Source organism: Aythya ferina (genome assembly GCF_964211825.1).
Source record: "Aythya ferina genome assembly, chromosome: 4".
NCBI lineage: Eukaryota > Metazoa > Chordata > Aves > Anseriformes > Anatidae > Aythya > Aythya ferina.
The window spans coordinates 57,931,327-57,958,344 of record NC_140300.1 but is presented as its reverse complement, the minus strand read 5'-3'; the positions used below and the strand labels follow the sequence as shown (position 1 = coordinate 57,958,344).

General features: G+C 36.7%; 1 protein-coding gene across 8 annotated transcripts in view; it reads left to right on the top strand.

Annotated features, from left to right (window-relative positions):
• The window catches only part of FAT1 (FAT atypical cadherin 1), a 108,569-nt gene extending 84,007 nt beyond the window's left edge, over window positions 1-24,562 (top strand). For 2 of the 8 annotated variants that reach the window (XM_084518953.1, XM_084518957.1), the window contains exons 14-29: window positions 1,247-1,636; window positions 3,587-3,801; window positions 4,219-4,356; window positions 4,689-4,832; window positions 6,899-7,096; window positions 11,311-12,112; window positions 12,758-12,889; window positions 13,003-13,166; window positions 13,736-14,198; window positions 14,700-14,853; window positions 15,107-15,217; window positions 15,984-16,615; window positions 16,887-17,024; window positions 19,055-19,114; window positions 21,865-21,900; window positions 22,853-24,562. In XM_084518953.1, coding sequence (XP_084375079.1) covers window positions 1,247-1,636; window positions 3,587-3,801; window positions 4,219-4,356; window positions 4,689-4,832; window positions 6,899-7,096; window positions 11,311-12,112; window positions 12,758-12,889; window positions 13,003-13,166; window positions 13,736-14,198; window positions 14,700-14,853; window positions 15,107-15,217; window positions 15,984-16,615; window positions 16,887-17,024; window positions 19,055-19,114; window positions 21,865-21,900; window positions 22,853-23,478 — 4,403 coding nt within the window. In that variant the 3' untranslated portion in view covers window positions 23,479-24,562. Of the gene's footprint in view, window positions 1-1,246; window positions 1,637-3,586; window positions 3,802-4,218; window positions 4,357-4,688; window positions 4,833-6,898; window positions 7,097-11,310; window positions 12,113-12,757; window positions 12,890-13,002; window positions 13,167-13,735; window positions 14,199-14,699; window positions 14,854-15,106; window positions 15,218-15,983; window positions 16,616-16,886; window positions 17,025-17,517; window positions 17,614-19,054; window positions 19,115-21,826; window positions 21,901-22,852 lie in introns of those variants that run through there. The other 6 variants (XM_084518955.1, XM_084518958.1, XR_014692969.1 and 3 more) reach the window with 5 other exon arrangements.
• The last annotated feature ends 2,456 nt before the right edge of the window (window positions 24,563-27,018 follow it).

Below are 27,018 nucleotides of genomic sequence, written 5' to 3'. Positions count from 1 at the left end.
AAGTCTTTCAGTGGAACTGACAGATTTTCAATACATCTCAAGATCAGACTCCTGAAAGATATATTTAGGTCTACTAAAGCATGTAACACCTGACATCCATATGTGAGTGGCTTGGAAAACATCCCTTTTGTCTCTCTCTGTTAAAAAGAAGAGGGAGGAAGGAGACAGAATTTAGGTTATTTTTTGTGTGCTAAATTGTTACGGTCAGTTACATCCTTTTACTCCTGATGTAAGTGAAAGAAGACCAAATATACTTGTGTAAATATTTATTCATAGATTTTGAATGTGCATTCCTCAGGAATGGCATTAATGATCACACCATAAAGATAACCGGTCAATTAAAATTTTATGTAGGGAGTAGATGATCTTAAGAAGATTTTAAGAAGGCCACTTCCAACTGCACTACTCTATTCTAAAAGCATATGCTGCCCATTAAGATTTTTGCTATCTCTTTCATCACTGTTTAGTTATAATTATTTAAGTGAACGTGAACTGAAAATGACTTTAGATACATGTAGAATTCGTTCTTAGGCTTTGTTTTTGGAAGGAAGAACAAAACAGCATAAAGTATTTAAAAGTGTATGATTTCCATATATCAGCATAATTAATAGTTGCCTTAGTCTCTTGAAACAACTAACCTGCTTTGTGCTATGATATAGCTAGGTTGCTGAATTGAAAGGCAGCAGACAGATGTTTTCACACTTCACTACTCTTTGAGACTCTGGAGCAAAGTACTTGGTCCAAAACCCTGTAGGCTTTTTGTTTGCTCTACTTTACAGCAGTGTTTGCCAGAAATGACATTCCTGTTAATTTTGGGTTATAGTTCTTAAATAAACTTACTGGAATGATGTCTAGTTATTTGATACAGCCAAACTCTTCCATATCCTCCTGTGTTATTTTTTAAGCCTGCTAAGCAGATGCTGTTGTTCTAAAGTTATAATTAGATTTGTATTACTAATCGTTTCATATTAGCTAGTACTGTGACTGAAGCAGAACCATGCTTCATATTTTTTTGTCTTGCAGAAAATTGGTGCAATGAAGTGTTAGCTTAATTTTTTTTAATTAATTACATCTTTTTGTAAATCATTCTGGCCTTGACAGGAGCCTTTAACTCCTGTTGAAATTTACTTTAGCGTGAATGATAGTATTTAACATGCATATTATATTTCTATAGCTATCAGACCTGTTATTACGTTGGTGTATTTTGACTGCTGATTCAAACTCTGCCAATGTTTTCAAAATGCAGGGATGAACCGTAAAATCCATTATTCACTGGTGAACTCTGCAGAGGGCCAGTTCTCTATCGATGAATTCTCAGGAATCATCCAGTTGGAGAAGCCTTTGGATCGGGAGTTACAAGCTGTGTACACTCTGATTTTGAAAGCTACAGATGAAGGTTTACCTAGAAGACTTTCTTCCACAAGTAGCCTCATAGTTTCCGTTTTGGATATAAATGATAACCCACCTGTATTTGAGCATAGGGAATATAGTGCAAGTGTATCAGAAGACACTTTGGTTGGAACTGAAGTTCTGCAGATCTACGCTGCAAGCAGGGACATTGAAGCCAATGCTGAAATCACATACTCAATAGCCAGTGGGAACGAACATGGAAAATTCAGTATTGATTCAACAACAGGTAACAGATTGCAACTGGTCTTACTGCAATGTTTATCCTGAAAGGATATGTTAGTCTCACCAAGAATAGTGCTTATACTATGTTCTGCAGTAATTCATCCAAATATATAATGCATAATCTATGTGCATCATCCATACAACCATCCTGGCTGTGAAGCCAGCGCTACTGTCTATTTACCTGTTTTGATGGGATGCCTACTAAATGAGTGCAACAGAAGGTAGAATAGTAACTTCATTTATTGCTATTATTATTATTCGAGTTAGATTCATAGACACAGATCCATATAACCTGACTGATCTATATAACACCTGGCTGGCAGTGCTGGGCCTGATTCACCCCAGGAAAGGGAAGGGATTGTCCTGCTCTGCTCTGGGCTGGTGCGGCCTCACCTCAAGCACTGTGTGTAGTTATGGTGTTCCAATGTAAGAAGGACATAAAACTGTTAGAGAGTGTCCAAAGAAGGGCTGTGAAGATGGTGAAGGGTCTAGAGGGCAAGACATATGAGGAGTGGCTGAGGTCCCTAGGTTTGTCCAGCCCAGAGCAGAGCAGGCTGAGGGGAGGCCTCATGGCGGCCTGCAGCTCCTTCAGGAGGGGAGCAGAGGGGCAGGCGCTGAGCTCTGCTCTCTGGGGACAGTGACAGGACCCGAGGGAACGGCATGGAGCTGGGACAGGGGAGGCTCAGGCTGGGGGTTAGGGAAAGGTTCTGCACCCAGAGGGTGGTCAAGCACTAGGACAGGCTGCCCAGGGCAGTGGTCTTGGCACCAAGCCTATCAGAGTTAAAGAAGCATTCAGACAAAGCTCTCAGATGCATGGTCTGATTATTGGGTTGTTTTATGTGGAGCCAGGAACTGGACTCGATGATCCTTGTGGGTCCCTTCCAACTCAGGATATTGTATGATTCTAAGATATAGCTGGCAAAAGTAAAGGTTTCCTAGCTGGAATGTTCCCCATCCAGGGAGAAAGACATGGTTTTGTAATGATAGAAGCATAATAGTCTTTTCACAAAACCCATGTAATCAGAATGAGTGGCCAGACTCAGTAAAAGAAAGATCAGAAATTAAATTGGCAGGGAAAAATACTCATTGGCCTACAAAGACAGTAATTCTAGAGGAGTTTGATGCAGCATTAAAGAGAGATTGGAATATTCTATTCAAGCTTATATCCAGCGTGACAGTGGAGATTTTAGGCTTGCGTGTTAATCAGATTTAGTCTCTGGAAGCACTTAGGTTCTTAGGAAAAATTTACCCTACTAATGACAATACTTTTGGGTAGAAATCATGACTTTTTTTAACAGTTAACAGCAGTTGTTTATACCAATGCAACAGAAATTGTAATTCTTCCTAATGCTTTTTCCAGTGTGCACACTGGTGTTATAGTATAGAAATACTTTGCTAGTTTAACTTCTTCACATATTTGAAAGACGATTCCAGGAAAACACTCTTCCAGCTGTAAATTATTGTGTATATTAGCAACTGAACTATTTTAACTATTTGGTTAAGAGCTCGCACTTTAACTCAGGTATCTCTATCAATCAAAATCATGATCAGGCACTTCTGTTACTGGAGTATCCTTTGTATTCTCAATACCTGAAATTAATGTTGGTCACAAGGAAAGTCAAGCTAAAGGTGTTTTTGTATTTTGGGTTAATTGTAATTGAAAATATTGAAAAGGACATTTTCTAAACTTCTTCATTATTTTATTCTTTTTTAATTATATAATGTGAGCCAGGTAGTTTTAAATTATAAGAATCTTTTGTGGTAATGGCAGGAATTTTTGATTTTTTTTTTTTATGTGTAAAGCCTGATTATCTCACTGTGTAGCTCCAGCTTTACAGGGACAAGTTGAGCCCTGAAAAAGCTGAGTATTCATCAGAACAAAATCAGAAGTTGCAATATATAATACTACAGTAACAGTGGAATTTCTATGGTTTTGTCTTATTTTCTCCAATAGGAGCCATTTTTATAATTGAAAGCTTGGATTATGAAAGTTCTCATGAGTATTACTTGACAGTGGAAGCCACAGATGGAGGCACACCTTCATTAAGTGATGTTGTAACAGTGAATATTAATGTAACGGATATCAATGACAATACTCCAGTGTTCAGCCAAGACACCTACACTGCAGTAATCAGTGAAGATGCTGTGCTTGAACAGTCAGTCATTACAGTACGTATTGTCATTTTTTCCCCTTGAAATATGCTGTCATAACAATCATACTTTCAGTCTTGAAGGAATAAATATTGATTTGAGAATGGGGATAAATGAATAGATAAGTTTGCCACTGAGTAACTGAAAAATATTTTGAAGAATTTTCAGAACCAGCAACATGAAATGCTGTGGGGAAGTATTATATTATTTTGTGTTTTTTTTTTTTTTTTCTCCTCATCAGAACAGGACTTAAAATAATTTTCTGAATTCATTCTGAAAATTAAGTGATAATAATATCAGAATACTATGATGTTTCTCCTGAGAACTACGTAATATGTTAGACCAAACCAGCTATGATCATCTTCAGGCTGAGTTTGTTTGAAAAATTATAGAATATACTTAGATTATTTTAAATGATCCTATAATATTCCTTAGGTTATGGCAGATGATGCTGATGGACCTTCCAACAACTATATTCACTACGCCATTATAGATGGCAATCAGGGAAATCCTTTTACAATTGACCCTACCAGGGGTGAAATAAAAGTCACTAAACTTCTAGACCGAGAAAAGGTAAGTTTTCTATACTTATTGAGCAGTGGGGATTTAATTAGGTATTTGCTTTTGATAACCACCATTTTTTGATATATTTGTAAATTAATATTTCAAACATTCTAAAATTATTACAGCCATAACAGAAGTGAAAGCACCTATTTATGTCAATGCCTTCTGGGGTTGGGAGGTAGGGGACATCTGCAAGGGGAGAGAAAGGATTAAATATATAAAGGCAAGCTTTATTGGAGGATTGCACTAAAATATTTCTTAAAATAAAAGCTGAGTTTGTTATTCTTTCTTTATTCTTCATTGAATATGTGATTTTTATTATTATTATTATTATTTATTAGATTTCAGGATATACTTTGACAGTACAAGCTTCAGATAATGGAAACCCACCTAGACATAACACAACCACTGTTAACATTGATGTTTCTGATGTAAATGACAATCCTCCAGTATTCTCAAAAGGAAACTATAGCGTTATCATCCAGGTAAACACATGCAGTAAAGTTTTAGTAATTAAAAAATAGTATTATTTGAGTGTTAATTTGTGACTTTAAATATTCTGCAAGATAAGGTAAATTTAATACTTCCATTTTGTTTTACTGTGTTTTTAATTAATGTTGTCAGTGAGACTGCCTGCTTGAACAAGTATTAAGGGTTACAAAATCCATGTTATGCAGTCTATGTAGAAACTTATTTTGCAAGTAGAGTGTGTCCTTTTTATGTACTTCACGTGTGTACATGTGTATCTATGATACATTGAATTCATATGTACAATGTCCTTAAAATCATACATAATTTTCTATTTATTTTTGATCTTCAAGTTACTGCTTGGGAAAAGATGCTTTAGGTATGTGTTACTGTGAAGCAGATACTCTGCATTGTGACACATAGCTCAGGAGTTAATTCATATTGTTCTCTTCTGGGATCAGAGGCATTACAAAACAGGAGTAGTATTTTGTATGGCTACATACCAATCTTTTGACTAATTTTGCACCTTAGGATGTTAGTAGTGGGCTAGATTCTCAAATGGCTGTCAAGTATTGGCCTGATTCAGAGAACTCTCTACTAAAGCAAAGATAGCAGAGACAGCTTCTGTACTTTTCTTCCTGAACCCAGTAGAGAATGAATGGAAAGGAACAAAAGAATCACATTAAGAACTCTATACTGGTAATGTAAGTCAGTTCAATTCCTTGGGTCCTTTTGCTGTCACTCGTGTCTGGCCTGGCCTTGTATGACAGATAAATAAGGATCAGGCAGTGCTATCTGGTACACTGTGCTATCCAAATGTACTACTTCTGTTCAAGACCATGTACATGATTTGTAAAGGTACTTTTCCAAAAGAGGACAAGAGGATTCATTTCTACCCAACATTTAGAGTATGCAAGTAAGGTGTCATGATTTTTTTTTTAAAGCGAGAACTGTATTTTTGTGTGTTGTTGAAGGTATTTTGCTTTCCCCAAATACAGTCTTAAGCCAATGTTAGTAATGTTTCCTTTACTCAACTAAAAAAAGAAGACATTTTATTTTTCATTCATATTAGCCCATCCCAGTATAAGGGACATGGAGAAGAAGCTGAAGGAGTTGCCCAAGAATGCTGGTCTGCATTTCCTGTTACATTGGAAATGTACAAATTTGGTCACAGTTGAAAATATGCTTAGCTATTATGAAAACCAAATTAACTTAGTTGTCAAAATGTAAATATTTGTATTTTTAAATTGTGATCCTTGTCTGCTTTGCTTAAAAGGAAGAAAAAAAGAAAAAAGGCCAGGCTGCAGTATCTGATAAAATTAACTTGACAGAATGTCACCTACTTAATCTCTCAAGAACAGAGAGTATGCTTGTTAGGTTTTGCAAGCACGAAAGAGTAGCATTTTGTTATTGTTGTACTTTGGAATAACACTTTTTTGCATTTAAAATATGTATATATAAAAATCTGGTAAATACAGCATAACATAAATATTCTAGGAGAGGTATTATGATTGTTAGATAAGGTTGTATGTGTGTATCAGATGCACGATAAACCTAAGTGTGTGAGGTGTCTGAAACCTGGGGCATTCACATGATGCAAAATTGACATTTTATGGTACAAACTTTTAAACCAGGATTTCATATTTTAACCAGACCATAGCTGTAGTCGGAACAATAATAAGGCACACAGTGGGTTAGACAGAATAGCGTGCTTTTGTAGTCCTCCCAAAAAAAGCATTAGATTATTCTTAACAGGTGTTTTAGCTAAATTTGAAATCTTTGACAACTAAGTAATTAATCTACTATAATTTTAATTCAAACCAAAAGTAGAAATAGATGTACAAGGCTGAGCTACTTTTAACAATCTCAAAGTAAAAAAAATAAAGTTTAAGAGTGTGCTGCCTTTTATTGTTTTTGTCATTATAAACAGAGGGTGGTGTTTTTTCATAATGTTGTCATTCTGATTTCACTGATACTGATTGACTGGATTGACAGTGATTTTTTTTTTCTGTTGTGAAAAATCAATCTCACTGTATATCCTCATTTACAACAAAACCAATGTGGTTGCATTATACATTTATAGGAAAATAAGCCTATTGGATTTAGTGTGCTGCAGCTGGTGGTAACAGACAAAGATTCTTCACACAATGGTCCTCCTTTCCTCTTCACCATCCTGAGTGGAAATGAAGAAAATACTTTCCAGATTAACCAGCAAGGAATACTGACAACAACTGCTGCACTGAACCGAAAAGTGAGGGATCACTATTTACTTCACGTTAAGGTAGGATACACTGTGTCTAGCTGTTTTGTGTTATTAGTATAAATACTCAACTTTTTCCACTCATGCTAAATCCACCACCTTTTCCTGTTACTTGGAGGATAGCCACTTGTCTTTCTCAGAAGATCTTGACATGCTAAGTAGTTATTTGAGGCATGTCCCTTGTGGGAGAATGTTCAGAGAGTCTTGATTTAAATGGAAATCTACACAGGTGTAATAGTAACCTTAATTAAACTCACTGCAAGTGAACCTTGTCTTTCACATGGGATGCATTTTTCAGCCTATGCATTTTGTTTTACTCTGGCATCTATCCAGAGAAGCCAGCAGAAGATGAGTCTCTTGAGCCACCTACTATTTGTTGCAAACTTCCTCTGACAACCATCACTGTGATGCTTGAAGCCGTGAGCTGGACTGCAGTGATAACAATGGAAACAGGGATTTTAAAAGTTTCACGTCATAGCAGTACTGGCATGTTTTTCTGTAGTGCTACATTGTTCTGTCAAGGGCAGTTGAAAACAAATGAGTGGATGGTATCAGATAGCATTCAGCCTTGCTGTCTGATTCTCATAAACAGCACTTTACTTGTAGGTCTCAGAATTTTGCAGTGGCAAAGAATTCAAAAGTGACCCTGAAAGGCAACTATCTGTAAATAGTTGCTGCAGTTGTGCCAAAAGACCAGGCCATGTTCAAAAATCAGAGTTACATTAACACAGAGTATATAGCAAAGTTCTCTAAATACTTTATGTAACCTAACATAAAGTTTAAGCCATTTTTTTAAAAATCAAATCTAGCCCTTTATAATTCAGTAATAAATTAAGAAACTGTGACCAGGGAACTTGAAATTGGTAGGCTAAAAATAGTTGGCCTTAATTCTTACACTTCATTTCCAGATACATGTTTTTAGAAAACTTCTCACCTTTATTTTTACATGGCCTACAGGAATTTCTTTAAATCTCCATGTTATTCTCCTGTGTAATATTGCACATAATTTATGAGCAAATGTGCAGAGTGCTAGACCAGTACTATTTGCTCCAGGGCATAGTGAATTCTGTCCACACTGGGGTAATAATCGTGGTGTATTTGCACATCTCTCTCTTTTCTTTGGGCAAGGAAAAAAAAATCTCACAGGTACTGTGATTTCCTGCTTGAGTCACTGAAATGTGGTATAAGGAGACATCAGTATGAGAATCAGCATAGATAAAGGCTCCATTTCAGTTCTAGATAAGGAATATGAATATTCCTTATATAATATTAAAATATATATATATATATTTTTCCATATACATGGATGAAAAAGGGGGTAAGGATATAAATCGTCCCCCTGTCAGCTATTTTCTTCTCAGTAATGACCTTATGGGACAGGTTAGCCTTGAAGTGATGGCTCTGTTGGCCTTCCTAGGCTGCATGAGTCCAAAAGAGCAGTAGAGGTGGGCTTTGTTACTCTTATGTAATGGGCTTTCCAAATTTTTGTCACCTTTTTGCTAAGGGAAGAATGTCAAGTAGTATTTTTCCTGTATGTGCTCTTAGTATCATACAAGATTTGTATGTTTTGTATCTTTTTTCTGAGCAGTAACTGATTTCTATGTATTTTGCTTCTAAAGCATATTCCTATGAATGCATGCAGCTGTAATTATGACTGTTCTATGGAGCCTTACACTGCCTTTGTCCCTTTTCATGACTTACCTGAACATTTGGTCCTTCCTAACGTGTCTGCCTGTATGAGGAACCTATCTAACACCTTTCTCTAGGTGGATTTATTTTCATTTCCAAGTCATCTAGGCTGTAGGATGCCTGTAAACAGCCTGTCAGTACTCTATCTGTCTTATCTTTAGCATAGCACTTGAAGAGTGTCTTTTTTCTAAGACTTTTTCTTCTTTGTTTCTAATGAATAAAAGGGATATTTTAATGGTACACAGTAATTAAACAAGCATCTTAAAACAAATATACTAATTTAGAACATAGACTTTTCAAAGATCATACATCCTAAAGCAGACTATACTAATGTCATTTTTTTTAATGCTGTTATCACGCAATCTCAATATTTGTACCTGTCTTATCCTTTGATTTAAACGTTCCCTGTCTGGATTCTGGAAGTATGTCACCGTCTTTCAATTGCCATTTATCATCATTTATTATGATAGCTTTTTAAATTGACACAGTGCTATAATTTGCTATTATCTTTTCTTTAGCGAGTCAGCATACACAAGTATGAAGGCATCCAAGACTAAAACTAGGCATTTCCATATCACAAGCCTTCAGTTTCAATGACACACAAAAAAAAACAAATAAATGACCTTCTGGGAAAAATACTCTTTCCACTTAAAAGAATGACTTTTTTTTTTTTTTTTTTAACCCCAAAGGCATCTTCTCAAGTTTACCAGGTTTTTAATTTTTGTTTTGTTCTTGCAGCTCTTAAGTTGATGGCTGTGCATAATCCGTTGATGCTTGGTTTTGTTTTTTTAACTGACCTTCATTGCCCCTGCTTTTCAGTACTCACAGCTTTCACCTTCATTACTTTCTGAGTGGATTGCTGAGGCAGAGGTCTTATTTTACAGGTTTACTCTAACTGAGAAAACCCTTCCCCCCTACAATACTTACACACACAAACCAGTACCACTAAGAATCTTTTACACGATCCTTTTATTTAACTTAAATGTTTTTAAGAAAAATAAGGATTTTTTCCAACAGCCACCTACATGTTCATGCCACTCACATTTGCTTTCCAAAGGAAATAGATTATCCATTAACAAATGTCTCACAGCATTACTGTGTGAAATCTTCAGCTATGAGTCATACAGTCTTTTGTGCCACAGTCTGAAGTCTTTAGTTTAAAACCACAGCAGATTTTTAAATAACTGAACTATTGAAAAATATTTTCTCCTGGGGCTCTTCTTTCCTTCTTGCTGTCCATTTGTTGTAATTTTGCTTGCCTGTTTAAGTATTTTCTTGTTTTCCCTTGGGCATTTGTCCTGTAGCTAAACTGCCTTCCTTGTCTTGTTTCCAGGCAGAAATCTAGGCAAAACAAAACTTTGCCAGCAAAAGCTCTCTTTCTTTCTCTCCTTATTTATGTTTGGGTAACTACAGGTCAAGCTTCTAGCCATGCCTGGCTTTTGGAGTTACTGATAAAAATATGTAGTTCTGTGACACATAAGTTACCTTCTTAAAATTCTACAATTATGTATATATTTGCAGTAATCTTGTGCCAGAGTTTTTCTTTTTGCTTAAATTTAAATGAACAATCAAAAGCAGCTTCTCTGCGTAGATCTGCAATGTGTACCACCTACCTGTAGTCATCATAAAATTACTGTAAAATCTTTTGAACAGTGCAGTATATTTTCCCTCTGTTCTTTCACATCTGATCTACTTCTTCTTTGCCTGTTTCTGTAATCTCACTTTCAGTAACTGGGAAACAGCTCTGGGAAAAAGCTAGAAGCGAAATAAGAAATGAGAAACAGCAAGAGAGAAAGAAAACCCAGGGGAATGCTGTTTTCTCACTCTTCTCTTTTTTTTTTTTTTGTTCTCTCTTCATCCATCAGCAATGTATGTTTTTGTCAGAAAAAGAGTGGAGGGCAGGAGACATGATGTTTAAAAAGGCTTTAAAATTGAATTAGGCTGATTTTTATTGATTACTTTACTTGTCTGAAGCAAATACCATTACAGGCTGCTTTCTTCCTCTCCATGATTGCTAATCATCAAAGAGAGCATAATTAATTATAACTTTCTATATACATTGTTTTAATTTTGCAGTACTGTTTGGTATACTACATTTAGATTGCCTTCAAGACCATCTCCTAATAACTCTGGTGAAGCATGTTGTAAATGCATAGTCCATGAGTCATTTAGAGTTGGTAATTTTTTTCCATGCTTGAAATAAAAAAGCTTCAAGCACCATCTGCTGTCTGAAATCAGCTATAATCCTCTGTATTTGCCATAAGTGCTAGTAGGCTTCCTTGCATTTCCAGGTATTAATAGTACTGTATCCTTTTAGTCTTAGAAATGAAAACATGTTTGTGTGTGTGCACTTTGAGTTTTCTGAATTTTCAAAATTAACTTTTCATAAATGTGCATTTATGAATTTTTGTAAAGCATTTTCCTTTAGGAACATTTTAATTTTCTTTTGTATAGAAAAATACAACACTACTGCATAGAGCACAGTATCTACAGTAGAATTTGATGAAATAAAGCAAAAATTGAATTCTGTCCTCATCTTCCACTAGGTCACAGATAATGGAAAGCCACCGTTGTCATCTCTGACTTACATTGATATTAGAGTTATTGAGGAAAGCATTTATTCTCCAGCAATTCTGCCTCTGGAAATCTTTATTACAGCCTTTGGGGAAGAATACTCAGGTGGTGTCATTGGAAAAATTCATGCAACTGATCAAGATGTTTATGATACTTTGACATATAGCCTGGACCCCAAAATGGAATCCTTGTTCTCTGTTTCCAGTACCGGGGGCAAACTAATAGCACATAAGAAGTTAGATGTAGGACAATACCTCCTAAATGTCACAGTTACAGATGGAAAATTTACAACTGCAGCTGATATTACTGTGCACATCAGACAAATCACACAAGATTTACTAAATCACAGCATTGCAATACGCTTTGCAAACCTTGCTCCTGAAGAATTCATTGGTGATTACTGGCGCAATTTCCAGAGAGCTTTAAGAAACATCTTGGGTGTGAGGAGAAACGACATCCAGATTGTTAGTTTGCAGCCTTCTGATCCTCCTTCAAACCTTGATGTCCTCCTGAATATTGAAAAATCTGGCAGCTCTCAGCACCCAATGAGAATTTTGCTCCACAAGATAAACTCTTCTGTGCCTGACCTAGAGGAGATTTTAGGTGTTCGGATAATTGATGTTTTCCATAAGCTATGTGCAGGCCTAGACTGTCCTTTGAAATTCTGTGAAGAAAAAGTAACGGTGGATGAGAACATCATGTCAACCCACAGCACAGCCAGGCTGAGTTTTGTCACTCCCCGTCATCACAGAACAGCGGTTTGTCTTTGTAAAGGTAAGAAAAGCAGAAAAGATAACAGTATCCTTCAAACGATTTGTCTGGTTTTGAACGGTCATAATCCACTGGGGAAAATGAATATTACAGGACAAAGAGTAAGAATGTCCTGTAACCCTCACTGCAACATTTGCCTAATTTTATTCAGAGTAAGGAGTAATTCTTCTCTTAAAATGAGGCAGCAAGATTTTATCTAATGTAAGTTGATGGGAAAGGATTTTTATAGGTACCCCATCATTTTCCAATTTATGAAAGAAGTTCTTTCGGTTGTTGCCTCTTCTAAATTGTCTGAAATAATGGCTATTCGGTCTTGCATGCACAAAAGTTCTTGCAAAGTACCTAAATATTTCCTAGTTTCTGCATAGACAAGTATCTCACAGACCTTCCTAACTTGGCTCTGAATGACAGCTTGAACTGGGAAATGAATATGCATCAAAATACATACAGGTTTATAACAAATAATGAACTTGTCTTTCGCTCTTAGGAAATCAACATAGCTTTTAAAAATCATTAACTAACATTGTCGGCTGAAATCACACCTGAAGTAAATATTTAAAACCCATTCATTTTCTATCTCAAACATACAACTCTTCTCCTCTCCCTAAATGAATGTATTCCCTAAATTGAGTGTATTTCATTTTACAGAAGGGAAATGCCCCATAGTAAATAGTGTGTGTGAAGGAAACCCATGCCCTGAAGGTACTGAATGTTTAGGAGATCCAAAGGAAGGAAAATACACCTGTGTTTGCCATGACAGCAAAGCTGGACAGTGTCCTGGTGAGAAATTTTCTTAAAAAAGATCTCTGCCTAAAGCCATATTATTACTTTCCAATGGTAAATTTGATTCCAGTCCAGTGTTAACACATTTCATGCTTTTCTGTATCCCTCAGAATCAGTTGGCTCTGCTGTGACATTTAGTGGGAGCAGCTATGTGAAATACCGTCTCATGGAAAACGAGAACAAAGAGGAAATGAAGCTGACAATGAGACTTCGAACCTACTCTGCTCATGCAGTTGTTATGTATGCTCGAGGAACAGACTACAGTATCTTAGAGGTACACATCTTAACCTCTTTTATTTTTACCATAATCTTTGTGGAGTTGTTACAGTTGAGAACTGCCTTCAAAGTAGAGTTTCTTGTGGATCCTGGTTGCAAACTTGTACAGAATGTTTTTAATGTGTACAAAGAATCTGTTTTCTTCAGTGTTTAAAGTTAATACTTAAAAAAAAAATATGAAGGATCTATTTTAATTTATTTGTGCATGGTACTCTATAAGTCCACACAGAAAAAGTTTTTAAACTATGTGGGAGAGTAGTCACATAAAACACGAGATTAAAGGCACATCTTCAAGTGCTGCAATCTTTTGATGATGATCTGTGAGTTCTTTACTGGAGAAAAAAATGTACTAACTATGCATTTTAATTGAAAGAATCATATAAAATGAATCATAGTCACTGTGACTGTTTGGAATATAATGTCAGTAAACTGCTCTTCATGAACACCATCATAACCTTGTCTCTCCAGCAAACAAAAACTTTTATAGGTGTTGATATTTTGAAGTTCTACTTTTTGCAGGGATTCTCTGTGTGGTCCACTTGTTGATTATGTGTCTTTCCTCCATAGATTCACCATGGACGGCTGCAATATAAATTTGATTGTGGCAGTGGACCTGGGATTGTCTCTGTTCAGAGCATTCAGATTAATGATGGCCAGTGGCATTCAGTATCTCTTGAAGTGGATGGAAATTACGCACGACTCGTTCTGGACAGGGTGCATACTGCATCTGGTACCGCTCCTGGTACACTTAGGACACTAAACCTAGATAATCATGTGTATTTTGGCGGTCATATTTGGCAGCAAGGTACAAGACACGGTAGGAGTCCTCAGGTTAGCAATGGTTTCAGAGGCTGCATGGACTCTATTGTACTTAATGGACAAGAGCTTCCCCTGAACAGCAAACCACGAAATTATGCACACCTGGAAGAATCTGTGGATGTGACTCCTGGGTGCTTACTCACCACAACAGAAGGTTGTTCAAGCAACCCCTGTCAGAATGGAGGCATCTGCAATGCATTGTCAAATGGAGGTAAGCTGTGCTGGATTGTTCTGCTGCTAGTTTTCAAAACTTCTTTTCCCACTTACCTGCCTTGGAAAGCCAGAACAGTTTTGTAAATAATTTTTGCTTTTCCAGTGAGCTGAAGAAGGGTGGTTGTTAGCCAGGTAGAAAGGCTGTGTCTGCCTGTGGTCTAGGCTCAGTTCCTTGGGATAGGAAGTAGGCAAAGCTCATGAAGCAAAGTTGGGATTTACTCATCTGTGGCAACACCTGAGGTCTGTTCTCTGACTGCCTGCTTTAGAGCTTAAAAATTTCTGAAAACATTGTGACAAGCTTCAGTTCTGTGAGACACGTGGAAGTTAACCTTGAGTCATACCCAAGAAAAACTAGACTGTTAGACTTTCATTCATCTTTTGATAAAATATTTCTATGCCTATTCTCTCTCTCTTTCAACTAGTAGGCGGGCAGGGAGGATTTTGTCTTGAATCCAGTAAAGCCACATGTGTCTTTCAAAAAGACTGTATTTGATTTCAGGTTACTACTGCAAGTGTGCTCCTCTGTTCATGGGAACTCACTGCGATGTAAGCGTCAACCCATGTGCTTCCAACCCCTGCCTTTATGGTGGTACTTGCATCTCAGTCAGTGATGATTTCATCTGCCAATGCCGAGGACAATACACAGGCCAAAGGTATGTTTGTATGGCGGGGCTTTTTTGTACAAATGAACCCATTAGATCAAAAAAGAAATCAGGGAAATCTAAAACAAAACAAAAAACTGTTACATTTATAGCCTATTCTCTATTTTCTACTTAAAGCCCAGACTTTGAAACCGACTGGAGTTGGTTAATGCCAACCCCTATGTTGCAGCCTTGAATCCCATACTACATACTGAACTTATAGTTAGTAGCTCTTTTCATTATTGTTGTTTTTTCTCTTCTTCAGGTGCCAGCTGGGTCCATATTGTAAAGACAATCCTTGTAAAAATAGCGGCAGGTGTATTGACAGTTTGGATGGACCTGTTTGTGAGTGCGAAGCGGGCTTCCGTGGAGAAAGGTGAGTATAGTATCATACTAATTCCATTTAAGAATTATACAAATTTTCCTTAAATTCTAGGGGTAGGAAGCAGAGGGAACACAGTGAAACAAACCGTGGGCTAAGATGCACACAGACACATATGCACATTTATCCAACCACATCTAGTGGACCATGGAAGTTATTCCTCAGGTGTATGAATTAAACCATTCTAAGACTTTGCGGATGGAAGCACACAGAAGATACAGAAAGATCACAGAATCACAGAATCACAGAATTTTCTAGGTTGGAAGAGACCTCAAGGTCATCGAGTCCAACCTCCAACCTAACGCTAACAGCCCTCCACTAAACCATATCCCTAAGCTCTACAAGATATGACACTGAAAAATGGCAAGGTGGCACATTCTGAAAGAGCCAGGAAAGAGGCAGACCCAATGCAAAGTCTCCTCGGTCTAAAGGAAACATTCTAGTTAGAAGTCCCCTTCAAGAGAAATTCCTCAGCACTTTACAAGGAAACAAACTTACGTCATTGTTCTGAAAAGCCACATAATGCTCTGAGACTGGAGGCCATGTGATAATGGCAGTGGGGCCACAGATAAGTAACATGGATAAAAATTTCGCTAACAGTTTGAGTTGATTGAAGTCTGCAGTCTTGATAACATAGCAAATTACCTGGTACTGTACGGTACTACATATTAAATATATCTAGAACTGTTGAGAGCAAGGAGACAACAACAGTGACTACTGCTGTAAATTAACCATTATTTCTTTACTCTGTGTCTGGTAGGTGCCTGACTGATGTTGATGAATGCACAGAAAACCCCTGTCTTAATGGTGCCCATTGTGAGAATACTTACGGTTCATATCACTGCAATTGTAGCCATGGCTTTGGAGGGAAACACTGCACAGACATTGTTCTTAACAACTATGTTTCAACACCTTGGAACATTGGCTTAGCCGAAGTAATCGGAATTATTGTTTTCATCGTGGGAATATTCTTGTTAGTTGGGATTTTTGTTGTTTGCCGCAAAGTGATCAGTAGAAAGAAGAAACACCAGCCAGAACCTGAAGACAAGCAACTGGGAGCTACAACAGCTTTCTTGCAAAGACCTTATTTTGATGCAAAAGTGAACAAGAACATCTATTCAGACATCCCACCACAGGTTCCTGTTCGTCCCATTTCATACACTCCAAGCATTCCAAGCGACTCCAGGAATAATCTGGACAGGAATTCTTTTGAGGGGTCTGCTATCCCTGAGCACCCAGAGTTTAGTACTTTTAACCCAGATTCTGTACATGGGCACCGGAAGGCTGTAGCTGTTTGCAGTGTAGCACCAAACCTACCACCTCCACCGCCCTCCAACTCTCCTTCAGACAGCGATTCAATACAGAAGCCCAGCTGGGATTTTGACTATGACAGTAAGAAGTGTTCTTATTTTTTATCTTTCAGTTCAAGATAGTGATAAAGTTTCTGAGTAAGGACTATGGTACAGTTTTACTATGAACTCAAAGTCCATCTGTGTTATGGTAGAAAAGACACTATGAGTTTACAAGTTTGTGAGTCTGATTAGGCTTCATACTACTAAATTTTGTTAAAATGCATAGATCTTAGAGACCCTTGATTTTTATTGATTCTTTTAATCTTAATTTTTAGGGTCTGTTAATTGTCTCACTTTTTTTTTTCTTTCAGCTAAAGTAGTAGATCTTGACCCCTGCCTTTCAAAAAAGCCTCTGGATGAAAAGAGCTCCCATCCATACAGTGCTAGAGAAAGCATGTCTGAGGTCCAGTCTCTCAGCTCCTTCCAATCTGAATCATGTGATGACAATGGTACGTAAACTATAATCATGCCGTGCTACCACTTACAGTCATTTGTTCTGTCTTTGCATCTAAATCTCTCAGTATCAATAGGAGTTACACATATCTAATATATATTAAATAATAACCTATTTAATATATATTAGTATTTATTTTAAAAACTAACAGATTTGAGTATTATAGGGTTTTGCCTATCTTACACCTCATGTTAGTTACTTTACCTTAAAATATATATTTTTTTTTATTCTGTTAGAATTTTAAGTGTGAACATGCAGCACAAGGTGTTTGGAGCCTTGTCTTAAACAGCGTTAAAAATGCATTCTCAGATTTGAGAAAAACTCTTCTAGGTAATCATTAGTTATCAATTTATGCAAGAATACAGTGAATTTAAAAAAAATAGCCTCTGCACAAATATATCTTTAGCTTTTGACGTTCAGCTTTCAGTAAAGCTTTCTGGTGTTACAGTTTCATTTGTCTCCTTCTCTTTTTCTTGCTGCGACCTCAGCTCCCATATGGATCAGATCAGTTCTGAGTGAGAGCAGAGTTTAAGGGATTGCTTGTAAGTTTGATTACTTTAGTAATGAAGGAAGCTGCACAAAAAGGAATTTTATTACAGTAGAGCAGTATACTTGGCTTTCACCATGATTAAACTGAATTCATTAAAAAAAAAAAAATCATGCATTGAAAAAAAGCCTTATGAAAATACAAATATTTTAATCACAACTCCAGTCCAAAATCAGCGTACTTATTTGTGGATTGTGTTGTTGTTGTTATTAATTGGAAGTGCTTTATTTTTCCATTGTGATGACAGATGCTTTTACAGTTGATACGAATGCATCTGTGTATTCGGAAATATTTCAGACTGATTGGACAAAACCACAGCAGTCTCAAAACACCTTATCTTAGTGAATTAAGCTATGACTCTTCATTCCAATTCATGCTTTTGTCTCTGTATGGGAAAAAGAATTTGAAATTCCTTTAGCTTAGGAAATAAAGAACATTCTGCTTCTCAACAAAGGTAGAGTGGTTTGTTCTTTAAAAGCATGGAAAGAAACATCTTTTAATGATTGGTGAAAGTAAAACGGTATGCTTATAGTACTCATCATTTTATCAGTAGAATTGATATCAACTTTCTTCCTGTGGTATTAAGTGTTGTGCAGTACATGTTGTTCTCCCCTCCCCTTCATCCCATATATTTCATACATGCCTACTGGTATTTCTTGTATTACTAAATTATCAATATATGGCATCGTTCTAAGATAAATAGCTGTAGCATCATAGAGATTATTCCTTCCTCCCTTCTAGGTAGATTCTGAATTTATTAGTTTGAAATTTTAATCCCTCAGCCTTGCAAAAAAATTGCATGTGCCTACCTCATCCTACTCCTTTAAAAGTAAATCCTTCTCCCTTCCAGAAGTATATTGTGATTAATTAATCTTTTAAATATTTTCATTCTTATTTAAAAACAATCAAAATTGTCACAATCTGAATTTCGCATTCTTACTATGATACCACTGTTCAAACACAAGTAGGTCAGCACAGGTGTTTTCATATATATTTTCCATATTCCAGCATTGTAGTTCATTTTAGTGAAAAATTCTACCCCTCCATTGAGGGGAAAAAATAGCAGTTGGCTGCCTAAAAGGGGAAGCCTAATGTGTTATTCTTTAATTCACCCTACTCAAGCAATAAACTAGACCCTTCTAAATGCTATCTAGATGAAGTATTATACAAACACTCTACTAAGGCAATATTCCAGAAATTCTGATGCAGTTAAAGCACTTCTGTGCTTGTGCAGAATTTGTTTCAAGAGTAATTGTAACAAGTACTTTACCATGTTTATAAAGAATAAAAGTCAGGTTCAGAGATGTGTTTTAGATGTTGTATGCAATTGCTTTCTAGATAGAGAGTATCTCTATAATCTTGCTTTAAAAATAGTAATAAACTGCAATTTTACAGTATTTTTTGTATACCTGTATGCTTTTTAAAGTGATGCTAACTATAGGTTTGTTTTAATTTGCTCCTTTTATACCTTTTACAAGCTTCCGTAGTGACTGTAATACACCTTGTCAATGCTGTTGTTGACTCGGTGGAAAAAGAAGGTATATACATGTTTTCATATTTATTTACTGCTTTGGCAGAATAATGCATGTTTGTCTCTAGTAACGTAGTCCTAGCAGGTTGGAGTTATAAACTTTACTTAGACTTCCTGATAAGTTTTAGTAAATAATATACTGTATGTGTATTATATTTTCATGTGAATGCTGTGGCTACCCTGTGGACAGGTTCAGAATGTGATTTCTTGGAAAACATATTGGTGTACAAAGGTCTTCGTTCTTACTGTTGTCTGACACTATTCACAATAAAGCTTCCAGCAAAATTGAGACAGCATCAAAGGCAGATATGTACACTGAAGTAGATGAAAAAACAGTGCTCCCTGTTCCTTTTCTTTTCCCACCTGCACCAAGTGTCAGTGGCTGGGCAGAACATAAGTAGTCCAATACCCACTTCCTTGGTCTTTAGGTCAGTCTGTCTCTTTAGCAGAAAATGCTGATTTCTAGTATGAAGTTGATTATTCATATTATATCTATCTATATATATATAATGATATATATAATATTTATTATATTTTTATATTATTATATATATATATTATAAATATATGTATAAATATGTTTTTATATATTTTATATTATTATATATTATTCATATTCATTATAATGTATATAGGCATACACATCCCTAACAATTTAAGTAGTTGCTTGCTACTTATTCTTACTGGAATATCTAAAACCTATGTTTATGTGTATGTATGTTCCAAATACATACACACATACACAAACGTATTTATGTGAAGTTAGATAGAGGTAAAGTAGAAATTTTCACTGGATTTTTTTTTTTCTTGCTAACATTTAAGAAGAGGTCACTCTAGAAACTACAAACTTTACAAAATTATAGTAGTAATAGAGGTGCCAGTGAGCCCATACAAACACTAACATGTCAATGGACTTGCATATCACTGGAACTTTCAGGGTATCTAAGTAGTTTTCTCCTTTATATCCCCACACACACCACTACAAGTCTGCAGAGGTTACTTCTGAAATTACATCCACAGTGTATGTTTTTTATTTCTTAATAAAAAAGGTCTACTAGTCTGTTTTAACTCCTACTGGAAACGAAGCCCTTTTAAGAACATAGAAATGCTTACAGTAGCTACAGATTGGTTTATTATTTGAAGTACAACCTCTTTTTGTATGTCTACACATTATAAAGTAGACAGATGCAAAAACTTCTAATCACATGAGAGCATCATTAATGTTTACATATAGAGTGTAGTTCTCAGTGCTGGAAAATTGTAATGTGCAATAACCTATGAAAGGGTGAGTTACAAGACTAGAAGCAGCAAAACATGAGCAATAACAACTTAGATTTTCTCTGAGATTTTAATGGATAGAAACTAAAATTGATGGAATTAGTCCTCAAGATACTCAGAAGTACTATTCATTGGTTTAGTATCACTAAGATAAAAATGACTTTTATGCATTGCAGGCTATTCAGAAAGGATGGAAAGGTTAATATGTCCTGCTCAGCTGTTTCTCTTTCTGATTTCTAGTCTTAACAAGCATTCCTTCTTTCAAAGTATCATAGCTAAAGAATTATGCTTTGGAGCACCCTAAGAATGCTGCCAGTTTGAGCAGCAGAGATCCCTGCTGAAGCTTTCAGAAGGATCAAGCTCTGGGACAAATGGTCTTTTCCTTTAGGCCCCGCAAGTGGCTCTGTCCAATAAGTATCCTGGAAGCACGAGTTAGAGCTAGACACAATTATAGGACAGTTGTAGGCCTGCATTCCCTGCAGTGCTCCTCAGGGAAGGTTATAGCTCTCTGCACATCAACGGTGCAGAGTACAAGAGGAAATACAGTGCCAGTTCACAATGTGTCACCTAGAAATATGACTACATCAGGTTCTATCTTATTTCTGTATTTTATGCTAAATGGTCTCAGAAGCAGAGTACAGGACCCAAATCTCCTCCTTTCTTGGTTAAAAGTGCTCTAAATTATAAGGCTACAGTCTGTAAGTTGACTTCAGCTTTGCACCATTTCGCTAGAAAACCAAAGAATGCTGTCTTCTAAGTAGACCAATAGTTAGAACATTATCCTGGTAATGAGTCCAGAGATCTTAGACCATTCTGAGAATAGATAAAAGGATCAATTCTTAGAAGATTCTGGGATTAGGATAGGCAGTCATCTCTCTTTTCAGACCTGTACCAGGAATATAAATTCCTGAAAATGTACAGGTTTAAGATGTCAGACAGTACAGAACATTTCTGTGCTAAACATAAATTGTTGGGATTGCTGTACAGCAGCAGGCAGGTCTCCCTGTGCACAGCCTTTGGAAGCTAGAAAATAAGATAAGTTCCTTTCTTTGGGTTAGGCACAGTGCTACATCTATTAAGATTTATACCTTTTAGTATTGAAAACCAATGGGAAATGGGAAAAGAATAAAACCTGATCAAATCTCATTACCCAACTTTAAGAGAAGTCTTAAGTTATTGGAATGAAATGAGGATTTCAGCAAACTATGGATTCTAGATTATTCCACTACAAAACAATGTCCCAGGTAGGCTATGCTTTGACTCGGTAGCCATTCTACAAATCTAATAAAGGAGGAGCCTTGGAGAAAAATGCCAAGTTTAGTACTGCTAAATAAATAGGCATATTTGTCTACAGTACATTAAAAACAGACAAAAGCAGCATCATAGGATAGTCATTACGTTTGTCTTTACAGTGGTTTTAGTATTTTATTCCTAACGACAGATGTTTTCTCCTTTTTCTTCTCATTCTGCCAACTAAAGAATCTTTTCCTGTTCCTGACCTCAGCAATTCAAGAGGTGACTTCTGCATGCAGTTCATTGATAATACTTGGCTTTAACACAGACTCACCACCAGCTGCTTGCTGTGCATTTGTCTGCAGTGATTATTCTTTACTAGATTCGCACTTTATTCCAATTCTGTATTATTTTCCTTTGGGGTGTTTAGGTTAAAAATATATACATGTATGTTTTTAATGAGATTAGGTTTACATCTAGTTTCCAGCAGAACAATAAAAACTTATTCAAGGGAAGGATGCAAAAAGAGGATCAAGTTGTCATTCATGCATGATTAAGCTTGATTTTGCTATTTTGTTCTTGTATTCGAATGCGGAATGTCTTCACTAATAGTCCAAGATAAAGGGATTTTATCAGAGGGGTGGAAGCACTGAGAGAAACCGTTTTTTGAGTTACTGTGGAGCTAACAGCATTTTGTGAAATTAAAATTCAGCCAAGTGGTAAAGTCATTTAAAATGGTCTAGATACTTTACCAGTTAGCAATTATTTCTTTCATGTTGGAAAAGCAAGACTTATGCATGCTAGATACATTAATAAGAAAAACAGGCAGCTGTTAGCAACCTAGCTGTAATTACTCAACAGTTGACTAAGAGTCTAGATGCACCAAGGAGGCTGTTGGTTATTTGCTCTCCAGTGAACAATTTGTTCTATACCATTATTATATTGTGACAGCATATTCCATAGGTGACCTACAGCTCTTCCTGTGTTAGGTGAGATGTCTGAAAAAATTTACCAGTTTAAATGTGAATGATGCAATACCTAATGCATGGCATAATGTAAAGTTGTGTTGTGTTGAATGTCTTCTGTGGAACTGGGCAAACTGTTCTCCAATTAACAAGCAGTATCCTAATCACAGTGATTGCATTGTCTTAATACACGTTTTGACTTCTCAGTTCAGACTGACTTGAAGACAAGATACTAATATCGCTTTTTTAAAAAAATGTTCACTTTTCAGGTTATCACTGGGATACATCAGACTGGATGCCAAGTGTTCAGCTGCCAGGTATCCAGGAGTATCCGAATTATGAAGTGGTCGAGGAGTCAGCTCCCCTCTATACGGATCCAAATGCCATCGATACAGACTATTACCCTGGCGGTTATGACATAGAAAGTGATTTTCCACCTCCACCTGATGACTTCCCTGCACCTGATGAGCTTCCACCATTACCACCAGAATACAGCGACCAGTTTGAGTCAATACAGCCACCCAGAGACATGCCAGCCGTAGGTAGCTTGGGTTCTTCTACAAGAAGCAGGCAGAGGTTTAACCTTAACCAGTACCTTCCCCATCATTACCCTGCAGACATGTCAGAACCTCAGACCACAACCAGTGGTGTCAATGGCAGTTACAGAGAACCCTATGCTCCTTACACGCTAGGGTACGATAGAGACTTTGAAGCACCCACTGTAGACAACATGTCCATGTCTGTGTATGCTTCCACAGCTTCATGCTCTGATGTGTCAGCATGCTGTGAAATGGAGTCTGAAGTCATGATGAGTGACTATGAGAGTGGAGATGACGGTCATTTCGAAGATGTGAAAATTCCTCCACTTGATTCCCAGCAACATACAGAAGTTTGACACTCACACTCAACAAAAAGTGCCTGGACTATTAAACTATCAATGCTAGATCAACCTCCACAATCTTTTATTTTCCCTCCCCCCTCCTTTTTCCCAGCCACAGTGAATGCTTCTATTTCAGTGAGCTAAACTGGCATGGTAACATTGGATCATGCAGTTCATTTCACTAAATCAGCCTGTTTCCATTTCCTGACCTACTATAATTGGATTGTTCCAAGATTTCCATTGACTGTGCCATTTCTGAATGTGCTTTTTGTACTTGCATTGTCTATGTTAAAAAAAAATCACATACCACTTCTCCATGTTAGCATGATGCATATTTATATAGTTCTAATAAAAATTAATTTTCTCCTACTTTTTGTAAATGTTATGTACAGTTTTGATTTTAATAGTTTTAACTAGATTTTGTAGATATTTTGTGAATTTGTTTTCCACTGAAAGTAGTGGTGTTTGTGTGCCATTAAAAACTAGCACCCTGACTTACTATAATCAGGGTATCACTGTATGTATTCCCCCCAAAAAAACTAAGGTTTGACATTTCATTATAAAATCTCAGCATATTCACACAATTCCAATTGTACATAGGTTAAGTCTGATATTTTTCTGGGTCAGCTACATGGAAATGTCTTAAATGGGTTGCTGTATTTTAGAACTGTAAACATTTTTTCCCTTCTTGGAAAGTGTGTTGAGGACCCTCTACATACCAGTTTAGAACCAAAACCACCATGACACAGTTTTTATAGTGTCTGTATATTTGTGATCCAATGGTCTTGTAAAGGTTTTTACTGGAAATTACCATTAGCTGGTCTTTCTTACAATAAATTATTAATAAAATACTTTAGCTTTGCTCTGTGTATCTCTATTATATAATATACAATTGACAAAGCATTCAGTGCAGCATTTTTAAAGTCTGTGTATGTTTTGTACTGTATTAAGTTAATTGCTCCAAGCAACACCTTTTTCTCTCCTCAGAAACCAAACTGCAGTTATGTCAGAGATGCTCACTAGATGGCAGCGTGTGTCTACTTAACGGTGTTTTAAAAAGTAATTGGGCCAGTATGAATAAAGATTGATGGGTATCAAACTTGTTAGCCTTCTCGGTAGTTTGCATTTTTCTTTAAACATATAATATCAGCTGTTATGTAAATTACTGAGTATTTTTTCTGAAGTCCCAAATACATAGCTAAAGAGAAGAACCCAAACTTTAAAATAGCTTCCTCCTTTCCAAATTACCTTAGTGATTTTCATTACTATTTGTCTTTTGATTGTGCACTTCCATGCTGGAACTTGTGCTAATTTTTGAGTTTGCAATAAACATAGTGGGGGGCAGTTAAGCAGTTTATTATTTCATTTGCAGTTTCATGCCTTATGTTAACACTGAACATTTACTTTTAAATCAAGACAATATACAGTTTGCCTGTATATTGCCCAGCTATTTTTTCCAGAGAAGAACAAAAGCCTCTAACAAATTTCTCCAGTGTAAATTTGTCCTGATGATGAGCTAAAGGAGTAAGAAAACTTTGATCTACCACATGCATGAGGGACACTAATATCAGGGCAGACTCCATAGCACATCAGTTTTGGGGTTTTTTTGTTTGTTTGTTTGTTTTAATCATATCTGTCAATCTTTTCAGCTCTAACTCTATTTCTTCTTACTATCAGAAAATTGTGCAGCCTGGAAAGGTTCAATATCAGATTCTCTCAGGCATGAGAGAGTTAAGCTTAAGCCTTCCACCACCTGGAAGAACAGGGTACAGGATTTGTATTTCTACATAAAACAAGTCAGCCTGGCAAGCTGCATAATGGAAACAAGTGGATTACAGGACAGACCCAAGCACTGCACAGCCATTCCTTAGTGTTAACTCACCCATATGCAGGTAAGAAGCTCTTGACATATGTAAAAAGGGAGCTTAAAACAACATACTGGCTTTATGCTATAGCATACACCCTGATAACAAAGAGCTTTTTGTACAGCAGGCCCACTGTTGGTTAAAACATTTTCTTATTTAGAAGCTTAGAAAGAGCTGAATAAAGGGTAAAATGTTCTATATTGGTTTAGATCACTGCATAACTTCTGGAGCTATAAAGGTTAAGTTTTGTGGGAGTTCTGCTCAACATTTCTTAGTATCTGGTTCTCAGTAGAAATGGGACCTGTAAAATCAGTAAGAGGAAGGCAATACATAGACTCACATCATTTCCTGCTTAGTATAACTTCCAGGCAAGATGAAAACCTATCCTACAAATACATTTTCCTAAAGTTCCTAGTTTACAGAAGAAAGGTTAGGAAAAGAGACTTTTAAAACAGAGATGAGAAGGACAAGCCTCAAACTTGAGCATGCTTTATTAGTACTGTGAACAGAGGAAACTTTACTTTGCAAAGACAACTCCAATTTTCCTTACAATAAAAACCTTATGTGAACAACTAGAATTCCCTTTTTTCTCTCCACAAGACCTATGTTAGGCAATATGCAACACACAAGTTTATACTTCACTGCAGGAGACAAGGCCACATCATAGCAGCCACTTAAAGAAATAACAGGTAGTTCCAACTCCACAACAGCCTAGCAGCTGGTGACAAAAGCCACATTAAACAAATGCTCCCATTGTAGAAGTACCAGGAGCTATTATCACCCAATTCAAGTCCAGCTAGTACAATTAAAAGCGTTTTCCCACATATACAACATGCAATAAATATTACTGAACTCCTTATAATGAGGAGTCTAAGCTATAGTAAAACAATTCCACAAGTTAGCATCAGTGGTGTTACAGAACGATACCACTGCATATGTAGGAGATTCAGCAGTCCCTCCTTGTTTCCTTCCCCAAAGTGCACTTATGGCCATTGGTCTGCTTGTGTGGTGGCTAGCTCAGCACCGTTAGCCAGACCACCAGACCTAAGAAAGGTTCCCTCATCTTTCAGTCAACTCCCATCAAGATGGTACAAGTTGCTGCAGTAAATAAGTGGAAGGCAAGGAAGGATGCTGGATTTCTCTTTTAGTTGCTGCTAACTGCCTATTTTAAAAGGCATCCTAGCTTAGTTCTCTTGTTGGGAAGGGAACTTGTTGCCAAATGCAGAATATTCCCTTTCCATAAGCTGATTTACACGGAAGGGGAAATCTTCCCATATATTTTCTAAGGCTCTCCATTGACTTGGATGCCTTTAAATAGTTCTGATGTCTGCGTTCAATAACCTGAGTCCTTCCAGCTTCTGGAGAAGGCTTACAGTAGGATCTGGGAATTTAAACTTCTATATTTGGGGCACCAGGCTTTACATCAGGTAGCATTTCTTTAAGGCAGTCAGTACCATAAAACAAAAGAAGCAAACAAAAACCTCTGAACTATTTTAAGCACAGTCGCTTGCCATGTTTCTAGCAAGGATTAAGACCCAGGACTACTGAGCAAAAGCAGCTAATCATACAGCACTTTCAGGTCACACAGCAAAGACAAACTTTGTTCTGCAAGACACACCGCACATTCGGAGCAATGGAGTAAGATGCAGTTTAGAAGGCTTTTATGACTGTGTGTTGGAAATCAGCACTG